General features: G+C 33.9%; 1 protein-coding gene across 1 annotated transcript in view; it reads right to left on the minus strand.

Moving 5' to 3' along the window:
* Positions 1-644: 644 nt before the first annotated feature.
* The window catches only part of LOC106870822 (cytochrome P450 3A8), a 20,453-nt gene continuing 7,792 nt past the window's right edge, over positions 645-13,305 (minus strand). The window contains exons 5-15 of the mRNA XM_014917046.1: positions 12,332-12,428; positions 11,197-11,313; positions 9,958-10,046; positions 8,911-9,059; positions 8,019-8,143; positions 7,419-7,548; positions 5,515-5,672; positions 4,655-4,743; positions 3,741-3,878; positions 2,155-2,317; positions 645-803 (exon numbers count right to left, since the gene is read on the minus strand). Of these exons, the coding sequence (XP_014772532.1) occupies positions 729-803; positions 2,155-2,317; positions 3,741-3,878; positions 4,655-4,743; positions 5,515-5,672; positions 7,419-7,548; positions 8,019-8,143; positions 8,911-9,059; positions 9,958-10,046; positions 11,197-11,313; positions 12,332-12,428 (1,330 nt within the window). The 3' untranslated portion in view covers positions 645-728. The remainder of the gene's footprint in view (positions 804-2,154; positions 2,318-3,740; positions 3,879-4,654; positions 4,744-5,514; positions 5,673-7,418; positions 7,549-8,018; positions 8,144-8,910; positions 9,060-9,957; positions 10,047-11,196; positions 11,314-12,331; positions 12,429-13,305) is intronic.

Raw genomic sequence — 13,305 nt, forward strand, 5'->3', positions numbered from 1 at the left:
GATTTGGCATGGTTTTCTACAGCTGGATGTCCTTCCTAACACCAACCACTTTGAGAGCGTAATGTGTGCTTATACCTGTCTCCTAGCTTCCCTTCTGGCTATCTGATACAGTTCCATGCTACCCCAACTCTTTTGGGCCTTCCAGGCCTGTTTCCTCGCTCTAACAGCCCTGTCTACGGTATTGTTCCACCACCACATTATCCTAGGTCTGGAAGGGACTTTGCACCAGCCACAGATTTGGTCTGTGGCACTCAGCAAGCTATCCCACAGGAATTCCCAGTTGCCCACTATGTCACAAGTTTGTAGCTGCTCCTCTCTCTCATCAAATTTCTCAATTAGGATGTCCCTAAATCTCTGACCATATGAAAGGTCCTTAAGCTTTCAAATCCTTTTCCATATTGGTCTGCTTCTTGACATTGTTCTGGCCTGGAGACTAAAGTTGCTAATATATACTCTGCTGAGTGGTTGGGGTTAGGAAGGGCATCCAGCTGTAAAAATCCTGCCAAAACTGCCACAGAAATCTGGTGCAGGCTTTGGCCTGGCCAGCTCTTGTGAAACCATCCCACTCATGCTAGCATGGAAGGCAGACTTTAAATGATGATGATGCTAATGGTATAAGAAAAAGAATTCATATTGTTACAGAATTATTCTGGTGTTGTCTACAGAAAGTAATTTTATTGGTAAAAATGTGAAGAACATTAGAGCACATTTCCTTGGCAAATTTCAGATTATCGTTTTTCAGCCTTCAACCATATTCCATTCTCTGCAAAAAGAAATATTTGCCCTCCTATCTTAAGAGGAACCTAGAAAGAGAATTACCAGGAAATAAAGTCAGTAAGCATTGAGATATTTCAATTGCTGATGAATGATGAAGTGTAACAATCAATATCATGCGACTAATTAATGATACCTTTTAAAAAATTTCAGATTCAGTCAAAAGGTAAAATCTTCTAATTTTTATAACAGTTACAAAAACTCATTTATAAGTGAAGAATTCTTACCTTGTCCAATGAAAATTTAGATTTCAAATAGTCAAAGTCATCACACAACACTTAAAATTCACTTTACTTCAGAAGATGCATTAACACTTCAAATGTCGATTTCCTATATCCCCAGGTGAGTTCCAAATTCATTTCTAACTATACTAGTGGGGCTGAGGGTACAGTAATAAACTATGCATTCAGCCAGCCAACATGCAATCCAGTTTCAATTCCCAGTTGTATCGTCTAGACTTACCTCATTAATTGCATTGGAAAAAAATGTTATGATTCTGCTGAAAGGAACGAAGATCACGTCTTTCCTAAGATTATCTGAGGTGTCCAGAATTCCCAGTGGAATAATGTGTTACATTTTATTTCGTTTGTGATTTTGCATTAAGGTAACAGTAATAAATGTTTCATGAAAGAGATTCTATTAAATAGGAGATTATTAAAAACAATAATATTCTTCTACATATTTATCTCAGCTGAAGTTTAAAATAAATAAACTTAAAATGCAGATGTAGACTTCCAACAATTAACAAATGTAATTTGAAGTTGAATGGTTTGTAGTAAGAAAGACGTCCAGATTTCTTACAAAATTAGTGTGCAAAATATTCTGAGAAAAAGTATTTTTTTCACTACAACATCACACACACATACACACATATATACACACAGGTGTATCTGTAGTAACCTGAGCTACTACAGATAGCAGCCAAACCTCTCTTAAAACACAGCCTTTCGTCAAAAGAAAGACACAGATTTACAGTATTTCAAGAAGAAGAAAAAAAGCAAAACTATGCAATGACTCTACTACATCAGAGGCAAATCTGGGCTAAACAAAACACAAATATACTTCACATTAGATTATCTACTAAATAATACTAATAAAGTTGACGGTATATCTTCAAAGTTTCATTCCCTCATAAAACTCCATGTATTCTAAACATTTTCTCATTATGTTCTATGTAAGACGTAAAGATAAGGGAAGCAGAGTTGCAGAAAACATACTTTATTCGGTTGCTGAAAGATTATGGAAACATTTTGATACCTCACACGTCAAAATCGACAACCAGGTTTTCAAATCCATAAGGAACATATGTGCGCACACACACATACACACACGCACAAACTCTGTTTTATATATTAAGATTTCATATTCATATTATCTTACCTCGGTTTCCGGAGATTTCACAAATTTATATTTTCTGATTATGGTAGAGATAGCTAGCTTAAATTCTATTCTTGCCATTTTTTGGCCTATACACATTCTTGGTCCAAAGCCGAATGGTAAGAAGGTATAAGGATTCAATTTGTCTTTTGCTTCAGGTGCAAATCTGAAGATTAGAGTACCATTATTAGAAAATACCAAACGATTCGTAAATCATGACAGTTTTATGATACACTAAAAAGTAATATAAAATACATACAATTTTAGAACAAGAATTTACCTTGTAAGGTGCATAATATATCGTTATTCATCTATATGTGTTTTGTATTGTAGCAAAGAACTACACCAGGTAGCTATGAGGGAAGATAGAAGACAGGTATGCTTGATCAAGGGAGAAGCAGAAAGGAGGAAGTTTGTTTATGTCTAGCGATGTGAAGACCAGAGGCTTGAAGTATTAGGGATTGCAAAGCAGTCTCAGAGAAAACCGTGATGTGGTAGGAGAGCAATGTGTTTGCATAGATGATGGCTCACTTGTAGTTAGTGAGGCTGCAAAGAAGGAGGCTTGGAAGTGCTACTATGAAAGGTTGCTAAGTGTAGAAAATGCATGGGAGAAAGACAGCCTGCTTAATGTGAACCTAACAGAGGAACCAGCTATCTGGTTGACAGTAGCTTAGTAGATAAAGCAATTAAGGATATAGAGACAGGAAAAGCCTTCATCCCATCAGGAATCACTGCTGAGATGCTTAAAATATCTGACAGAGTGAGATATGACCTGGTCATCAATATAGTTAATCAGGTTGTCCAAGTGGGAGTCATGCCCAATGATCAGTGTAGCAATATTATAGTCAACTGCTACAAAGACAAGGGTGATGCCCTAGACAGAAATAATTACAGAGGCATCAAATTTCTGGCCCAGGTGATGAAAGTTGACGAAAGGGACGTAGCTCAATTAATTAGGAAAAGAGTTAGCAGAGATGAGATGCGTGTGTGTGTGAGGTATTGGTATCCAGAAGACCCAAGATGGCAGATAAGGCTATGTATGTGCTACAGGAGGGCCATAGTTAGACTCTCAGTTCGATAATAATATCAATGAAGAGTCTAATGCGGGTCTAGTGTGAGCATGTATATGTTAAATAAAATGAGACAACAAAATGTTTTAAATGTTTAATAATAAATATATATACATATATATTGGGTTAGATTGATGGTCAGTCTGCACGGATAGAAGAATTGGGAAGGTATGATGCTGGATGTCAGGATCAGTAAAATTAAGAAGTTGACCATCAGATATCAGTGGATGTACAACATTTGTATTTTTATAGTGTAAAGTTACTATTCCCAGTCATAGTATCTGCAGGGTTGGGGTTGCAGAGTACAATAGCTTAACGATATGGTTATTAGATACTTGGTAAATATGTGCGTTTACATGCATGCACATGCACACATGTGTGTGGGGGCATGCATGCATGTAGAATGCTTCTATATAGATTTTTTAAATATATATATATATTTTAAATATATTTATTTTTAAATATATCAATATTGGATTTCTTTGTTTTCTTATATCAAAATTTTAATAATTTACCTACCTTTCTGGAATAAACTTATCTGGTTCCGGCCAATATTCAGGGTCGTGCTGAAGGCTATAAATAGATATGTCTACAGGAATGTTCTTCGGAATTATCCAGTCCTTTATCTTAACAGTTTCCTTGGCATACCTCTGAAGCCTTTATAAATAAACAAAAGTGAAAATTCTTAATAAATTGTAATATTAATTAAGAATACCTAAGAATAATTCTATAAAATATACAGATATATATTAAAGTGTCTAGCAGACACAATCATTAGCAAAACAGGGAAAATGTTTTGTGTTGGGCAAAATGCTACATTCTTAGTTCAAATTCCTCCAGTCTAACATATGATGTCATAATTTGTTGTAATGAAAAGTTATAAAATTTGGTACTAATATATATCTCTTATGGAACATATTTTTAAAAACAAGTGTAGAATATTGATATGAATAGGGAGCTATAGAATGGGAGATATGCCATTGGTACTATTATGCATGTCTTATGGTACTATTATATGTTTCTTATGAAGCACATTTTTGGTACTATTATATATTTCTTGCGGAACACATTTTTCAAAACAATAAGGGAAGAATATTGATACAAATAGGGAGTTATGGAATTGGAGATGTGCCATTGGTTATCGTAACTTTCCTTTATAATTTTCACTGCCAAATTGTTCATTCACTTTTCAATTACTTGCTCGCTTCTCTTAAAAAAGGCCATAAACAACAAGTAGTCTTATATCCCTTCTCTATAGTTTTCATTCGTATTAAGTAGAATATATTCTATTAACAAACCATACAGTTGATACAATTTAACGTGGGATATTCCTGATACAAATAAATAAAATTCATAATGCATCATTTTAGTTCACTTCTTTACAACAAACATTATTTAATTATTTCATATAGATGTAAACCTTGTAACACTACCTGAATGATGGAGGATACAGTCTAAGTATTTCAGATATACACATATCGAGGTAACTTAGTTTGTTCAAATCTTCAAACGTAGGTACTTTCTGCAAACAAATAAATATCAAATTCAATTCATTACACTGATCTGCTATTGAATCATAAATAAAATAAGTGAAATATAAGCATTTAACAAAATACAGTTTAGGACTATGTTGATATTAAATTCACAATAGTTACTGTCATTTCCACACTTTTGTGAGTAATCATAATTTGTTCATATCTTAATTTTGTAGTAAAAATAATTATTCTATTTTTATTAATATCCCAATAATATTAGTCAAAATATATATACACAAAGCAATATCTCACAATCACCTCAGACATATGCAGCTAACTGAATAGCTTCTATAGTTAGAAATGTCTGACTGGCTTAGATAGACTTCTAAAATAATTAATGCTAAATTTCTCTAATCATTTGTATTCACTATGACTGGAATTTGTAAGTCACAGACAACCAAATCTTTAGAGTGATGAGCTACCAAATTGCAGATCTCTTGCATTATGTTTGGACACAAGTGCGATTCTTCAATACAATACATATTACTTGAATTCAAAACTGTTTATCACATAGTACAGCAGCACACATCACTACAACATCTTTAGTTTATGAATTATTCAGCTATTATTAGGTTACTGACTTGCCAGCACACCAGGTGAAATGCTTGGCAGCAGTTTATACATCTTCAGGTGTTTTTTGCCGTTCATTCTTTCAGGGTTGATAAAATAAGTACCAGCTGAATACTTGTGTTGATGTAATCAACTTAGCCCCTCCCACCAAATTACAGGTCTTGTGCCAAAATCTTAAGGAAACTTACGTCACCAATTACATCCATCACTTCATCATATACCTTCTGCTGTATTTCTGGTTGAGTGGCAAGGATATAGGAAAAAAAACCCAATGCAGTTGAAGTTGTTAAGTGTGCAGCAAATAAGAACAACACCACCTGAGAAACAATTTCTTCATCTGTTAAACCTGCATTAATAAAAGATGGTAAATTGTGCTTATGTTGTTATATAGTAAGATTGAAATATCCTGAACTAAGGATTCAGTCTTTTTGATAGAGACATATAGAACTTGCAGCTGGCAATAAATATACAGTAATGGAAGTGAGCAGATATAATTTTGGGGTGTTTACAAAGCCAATAGGAATAATTACAAACAGAACAGTTGAGCAACACACACACGTTTTGATTACAACAATGCAGTCATATGTACTAGACACCAAAATATCTTTAAAAAAGACAGTAGTAACACGATGAGTAATTAACTACTTCTTTGTTAGATTTGTTTCTTCACACTGGCTTGCAACTCAATTTATGAACAGCTATGTTTTCCAATCATAGTGTTTGGATGATCTCTCTGTTGATTTGTTTTCTGATCTGATTGGACAAACGACTATTGTGTTGTGCTGGCTAGAGGACAGATACCATTACTATACCAATACTATCAGCCTTCGTTAGATAACTTAATTGTTTTTGTACACACTCACCCTTATCTGATAAGATTGCATGAATCCAATTTTTGTAATATCTACATCTTTCTCTTTCTCACGGCCTTGTTTCACCTTTATCTGACATTCTGCGTTTGCATTTGCAGCTATAATTGTGTCTGGTGACTGCATCATGTGATCTGCACGAGCTCTCCACTAGTTGGCACGAATGTTTCACTGTTCTCATTCTGCTCTCTCTCATGAAACGCAGAGAGCAGAATGAGAGCAGTGTATCTGCTGTGGATCAAATAAACGGTTAGGTCTGAAATTGCAATACAACAACTAAGTTCAACACAAGATGTCTGAAGAAGGCAGGAGCATACAACAGCTGAAATGTAGTGAAAGCAACAATCAAGATGAATACACCAGTTCAACTAATGTAAACAGTCAAATTTTATACTGCTTCAGACACTGAAGACCTTACAGGTTTTCATGGTTCTTGTGATTAAGACATCATTTCAGACAACTGTTTTTCTGGGTCTTACTGAAGCAGTAAAACCATAGCATAGAAAAGCACTATGCACCCTCGTGCATTGGTAAAGATCTTCACTGGTGTATGCATTGCCATCAAGCATGCATCAGGTGCTTTTGTTTTTGGTGGTAGTTTTAAATTACTATTGTACCTTCATGGTTTAATGATAGAGTTCTTCGTAGTTAACAGATTAGTTTGAATGAGTGGTACTTATGTGCATACATATAAAAACAATCATGCACACACAGATATATATATATATATATATATATCATTATACACACACAAATATACGTATATATGTGTGTGTGTGTGTATCATTCACTCATATATATATATATTAGTCTATTCTCTGCACATTCTTAGTGTTTATTGTACCCACACATTTGCTACACACAAAGTCTATTTTCTTTGTTAACCTTCCCATCATACCACTACGCCCTCTATGTGTTCAAAGCTTGCACTATGTAGTTTCTACTAACACACTTCTTACTTATCGAACAGGGCTGTCCCCTCGAAGGGATTTGTGATTTACCTGTTTTCCTACTTACTAAGACTTTGGTCTTTTCTCAGTGAATTTCTGCAGAATATTGTATCTAAAGTGTTTATATACATTTTGTATATATACATCATTTTATATACATTTTATATACATTTTATATACATTTTATATACATTTTATATACATTTTGTATATCAAACCTATATTTCAAATAACCAAATTACTTATTCTTTGTTATAATCAAAATTTACTTGCCTCTTTTCGACCTCCAGTCACGCATGTTCTCAAATGTGAGTGTTTCCAGTTCATGCTTCATATCATCGTCAATTTTATCAACATCTTCAAGTTTTGCATCCAACAAAAGTTGGAGAAAATCGTGTCTTACCTAAAACCGACAAGAAAATCTAGAAATATTAAATAGCTGAATAAAATTACTGAGGTTTTAATATAAATATTAGGCATTCTAAGCACTAATTTTAGAAATATGCAATCACTGGATTTTACTGGTAGATTTCTTTGGACAAGTGGAACATTAATATGAATGAGATGTATATCGTGATATGGCAAAATGCGATTTGGTATTCTATAAACGCATGATGAACAGAGCAGTAATATAGAAAACTCCTTTTTAATTTCTTGTAAATATGGTTAAATAGAAACTGTAATAAGGAAATGCAGAACATATATTTCATATTTTTCAGTAGATAGTATATAATTCTAATTGTCACTGTCTAATCTCATTTTCTTACTGGAAAAAAATGATTTTCTTGCTTGTTATAAAAGACATTTAAAAAAACTTTGATTGAAAACAAACTATGGAATGCTCAATAACATTAAATAAATTTCAAATATTACCGTTTTATTTTTTCTCCGTTCTGCTATAATATCTTTGGAAAACTTAGCCATAGTCTGCAATGAGCTGGAAAAGTTACTTTTGATTCCGAGTAAACCCAGAATTTTTGGAATTACTGGAAATAATGCTGAAACAACAAATACTCCGTCTAATTAGTACTGTGTTTATATTGACGATAAGAATTTGTATTCCATGTAATAAACCAATAAACCTTAGTTTTTTTGAAATGAATGATATACATGTTAATAAATAAACTCACTGATCAAAACTAGGAACTTTGAAACTCAAGATATTGAGAATCTATTGAGAGTATGTTTGGTTTTAGTGAAATCAACAATTAAAACAGAACCAAATTTTCTCAACAAGCTTATATTCTAATTCAGATGAAAGAAAAATGCTCTCCATCTCGCAGTCAACTGTTTTTGGCATTTTTGTGTTAATTCTGTAGAGGTAAATATTGTAAATGCAATGAAAGATAGGCTAGGTGCCTTGCTATCTATAGATTTGTTCAAGAGAAAGTGGAATTTTCTGGAGAGAAAACAAAAGGCTTCAATTTAGTGTTGTATAATTCATGTATCTGAAGAGTGAATTGCAATGATTTATTTATATATAAAGCGAAAAAAAGGAGCTTAATTTCAGCTTATTTTGTAACCAAGATAAAAGGTTATTGTGATATTTGCTGAGTGTGGCTTTTCCTTCTTTTCTGTACCTTTACCATAGTTACAGCCTTTCATGATGGTATAGAGGTTAAAATTTACACACACATACAAACTCATTTAAACATACATGGATTCAAGCACACACATGATGTGTGTCACTGCAATGCGCACAATTAATAACAACAAGGTCATATTCATTCAATAACATATCTTAAGAGAATAAATAAATATTTACTTTGAGCAGAAGTGATCGGGTTACGAAAATTGACATAAAAGAATTTGTCAAAGCATTTTATTAATGCATGATTTGGATTCTTCATTGAATTAACTTCGATGCCGAATGCTGTAGATGAAATCATATCAATCGTGTAATGAGAAAATATTCTGAAATAAAAATAGAGGTATAAGAAACTAAAATAATACTAAAACTCACTTTGCTCTGCTCTTTTAAATACTTTTTAATTGTGAACTATTGTTGTGCATTGAGTACATTTTAAAACAAAAGAGATGCTACTAGTATGTGACATGATGGTATAGATTCAATTCACGGGTTAAATTATTTCACATATCTTACATTGCTTATAATTATTGGAAATGTAGCAATTCCAGTTTTTCTCTCCAAATAGAAATATATCATGCATAGTGAGAAAGACATGATTTCTTTTTTTTTTTTTTCTGCTTATTATAGAATTAACAAATTACTTGTAATTTTTCACTTGAATGGGTCAAATACCTACATTGGTGCTCTTTGGCATAGACAGTACAATCCTTACTGAATGCCGAAACTTTCAGACGGGATGACAAAGGACCAGGATACCTGGTACCTTGCTGTATTCAAGAAGACCTATTGTCCACAGCAGAAGTGTTATGGTCGCATCCACTGGTGAAGGGGATTGGCCTACAAAAGTCCTGTGCCAGTGCCATATAAAAGCACTTGTGTTGGTGCCATGTTAAAAGCACCCAACACACATTGTAAAGTGGTTGGCATTAGGAAGAGTATCCAGCTGTAGAAACCAAGCAAAATCAAACTGGAACCTGGTGCAGTTCTCTGGCTTGCAAGCTTTAGTCAAGCTGTCCAACCCATGCCAACATGGAAAACGGACATTAAAGAATGATGATGATGATGATGATGATGATGCTATGATAGTTTATACAAACATGGTTGTATAACTTGGTTAAAAATAAAGACTTTATTTGACATCAATACATAAACACTCTTACATACTTACACATAACAACAAGAACAACACAAAAGTAAATCAGTTTAAACAGTGTCACTCACTGTTTTATTTCAACAGCTTTGTTACTGTCAGCAAAAAGTGAAAAGTTTTCTTCCAGGTTTTTCACAACACTATTCATAATTCCCATTGTCTGAAAGAAATTGAAATTCCCAAAATAGTTCTTATTCTTTTCTCATGCTTTTAGTTTTACTGCTGTAGACATTTAAGAGAGTTGATTTTCTAACAATTCTTGAAAATATAAATCATGTTATCTCTTCATTTTAACAATTCTCCCTACAACTACGGTCTACATTGGTCTTCTGACAGAAACTAGTTGTTGTATACTATTTCTACTTAATGCCACATGAAACACCTCCTCTTGTCACATCTGCTGTATCTTATCTTTAAAAGCTGCACTAACCATACAGTCCAATAGCCTTCCCAGTCAACCAATAATCTGGAATTCATTTCCTACTGTGACAACTTGGTCAGTTAAAGTCTAGACAGTGTCACGTGACAACTTGCTGGGGCTGCCTGCTGGAGCCTAGCAGCAGGTATTTAAAGGGAAATTTGACAAGACAGTCAGTCGGCTGTTGACACTCGTTGACACTGCATCGAAGAGGCCAGGGAACAGAACAAAGAAGACATGCACTCAACACCAGAGCTGAAGACGCCTCCGAAAGGTGAAACCGGATGTGGTTCCTCCTGATGATGTCTTGAGCCAACTGGCTCCTATAAAGGAGCTGTTGTGGTAGCAGACCACAAAACATGGTTGAAATTCCCCCCCCCCCCACTTCCTTTCCCATCAGTCATTGAATTACTGAAATACATGAATACCTCAGGTCATTGAAAGCCAGCAGACATTTGTAAAGATCATTCCTCCTACCTAGGCCATTAGAAAAAAGGTATATTAATTAGTAGAATCAAATTCATTCTCCCCAACACAATTATAAAGTTATGTAATTGACATAATTAAGTGTGGTGAAATCTAATGATGAAAAGGTGTATCTTATAGACTTTTATTAAGTCAATGTGTCAGCATTGAAGACTTTCTCCAGATAGTATATGGAAAATAAGCTTGGTAGCAACAATATCTGAGTTTGTTGTAAAGAGGAGTCTTGCCCTGGCACAACTATTAACATTATGATTTGTTAGATGATTACAGTTTATTACCTTTAACCAAATTTATAAAGCCTCTTGCTTATCAACTAATGATTGAAGGAAAGGATAAATAATATTTAAATGTATTAACAACATATTTTAAATTAAGACTATATAAAAGGAAATGGAATTGATCTTACCTGTTTGAAGTGACTGGTACTGAAGGCTGGGAGCAGTAGAGTACGGGCAAACTTCCAATGATTGTCTGTGAGAAAGCTTATGAATTTATCCCCAATTTTGTCTGGTGGAAATACATCCTATAAAGAACATGTGACATCTGATCAAATTTTTCTAAGAAATCTTTGCAGCAATAAAATGTGAAAACACCATGAAGAAGATATTACAAAGCAATTATTCCATCTTTCTTTGAAATGAAAATAGAGAGAAAAGAGGAGAAATATATCACATTTTGTGGGGTAAATGAGAAAAGTCAAAAAAATTTCTGAATCTGCAAATCAAATTTTGGATTAGGATAATCCACTGATAAACAACATTGTTTATCAGTGGATAAAATCTTTTTGCATTGGTAAAAGCTATGATCATATTAGCTTAATATCCAAGTAATTGAAAATCAACTATCCTGGTTGTTGATGAGGACCTAGAAATTAACCAATTACCCTAGGGTCATTGATTTTGAGGTGCAAAAATCTTATTTACTTATCTTATATACTGTTATCAATGTTTACCAGAAAAAGAAAAATCAGCATTCGTCGAATGAAAATGAAAATGTTGTTGAGAGAGAGAGAGAGAGAGAGTAATAGAGATAGAGTGAGTGAAAAAGAGAGAGTGTGTGTGTGTGTCTGTAGATAGATAGATAAATAGATAAAGAGAGAGAGAGAGAGAGAGAGAGGAAGCATTCATCAATAAAGTGAAAAGGATTTTGTTGAGAGAGAGAGAGAGAGAGAGAGAGAGAGAGAGAGAGAGAGAGAGAGAGAGAGAGAGAGAGAGAGAGAGAGAGAGAGAGAGAGAGAGAGCAGTGCTGTTTGATACCAATCCCTCTCTCATTATTATTACCATTTTGTTTCATCTCATTTTTTACTCTTACTCAACTCTGCTACTCCCTCATTGCGTGATTTTCGACAAACTTACAAACAAGCTCATTATTACAATAGATTTGTGCAGTTTTCTTAAAGCCAATTCAACGAGAGAACCTCTCTCTTGTGCCATTCAGCTGTAGGTTCACATCTTATTGAAAATCTATTAATGAGGCAAGAAAAGAAAGCTTAGATGCATGCCTGGATCTAAAACATCTTAAATTTTAAAAAGTAAACTTACGTATCTATTTGAAAATATAGCAAACTGTTTGACGCAAATTTCTTTAACCATTTCTGGGTCACTGATGAGTATATGAGGTTGATTACAAATGTAAAATCTGTAAAAGTAAGAAAATATAGGAAAATTACAATTCAAATTTTCATATCTGCTCACAAAATTGCACTGTATATCTTCCAGAAGTTATAATATGATTGGTTTTTGTGTCTACAGCATAGACAGTAAAATTTCCACAACACTATTATCATCATTGTTTAACGTCCGCTTTCCATGCTAGCATGGGTTGGACGATTTGACTGAGGACTGGTGAACCAGATGGCTACACCAGGCTCCAATCTGATTTGGCAGAATTTCTACAGCTGGATGCCCTTCCTAACGCCAACCACTCAGAGAGTGTAATGGGTGCTTTTACGTGCCACCGGTACGAAGGCCAGTCAGGAGGTACTGGCAACGGCCACGCTCAAAATGGTGTATTTTACGTGCCACCTGCACAGGAGCCAAAACTAACATTTCAGTGATTGTTAACATATTTAAAGTTGGAAGTAAAATAATTAACAAGAAACAATTATGTTTTAACAAAAGAAAATATTTACTAAAGATTAAAATTAAATGAATTACTTTGACATGTACTGGCAACAAATATAGATATAATTGTTGATCTAAATGAGCTTTGGTGATGTTGTATCACCAACTGACTTGAATAACTGTGCCACACACTCAATACAGATGTTAAAGTATCTTGACACAATAATACAACTGATACATAAAGTTATATTTCTAATGGAACAACAATGATCAATGCTTAATAGAAAATATGAGAGAAATAGAAATATCACCGGCAATACAACAGCACTGGACACATGGTTATAAATCCCTGTCACTGTTATCAAATATGTAAGGACATGCATGTGTACGTATGTGGTGTGCATGTGTTTACGATCCTGAGAGTGTGGAAGCATTCCAGTATATATATATAT

The sequence above is a fragment of the Octopus bimaculoides genome, chromosome 15 (assembly GCF_001194135.2).
Source record: "Octopus bimaculoides isolate UCB-OBI-ISO-001 chromosome 15, ASM119413v2, whole genome shotgun sequence".
NCBI classification, from domain to species: domain Eukaryota; kingdom Metazoa; phylum Mollusca; class Cephalopoda; order Octopoda; family Octopodidae; genus Octopus; species Octopus bimaculoides.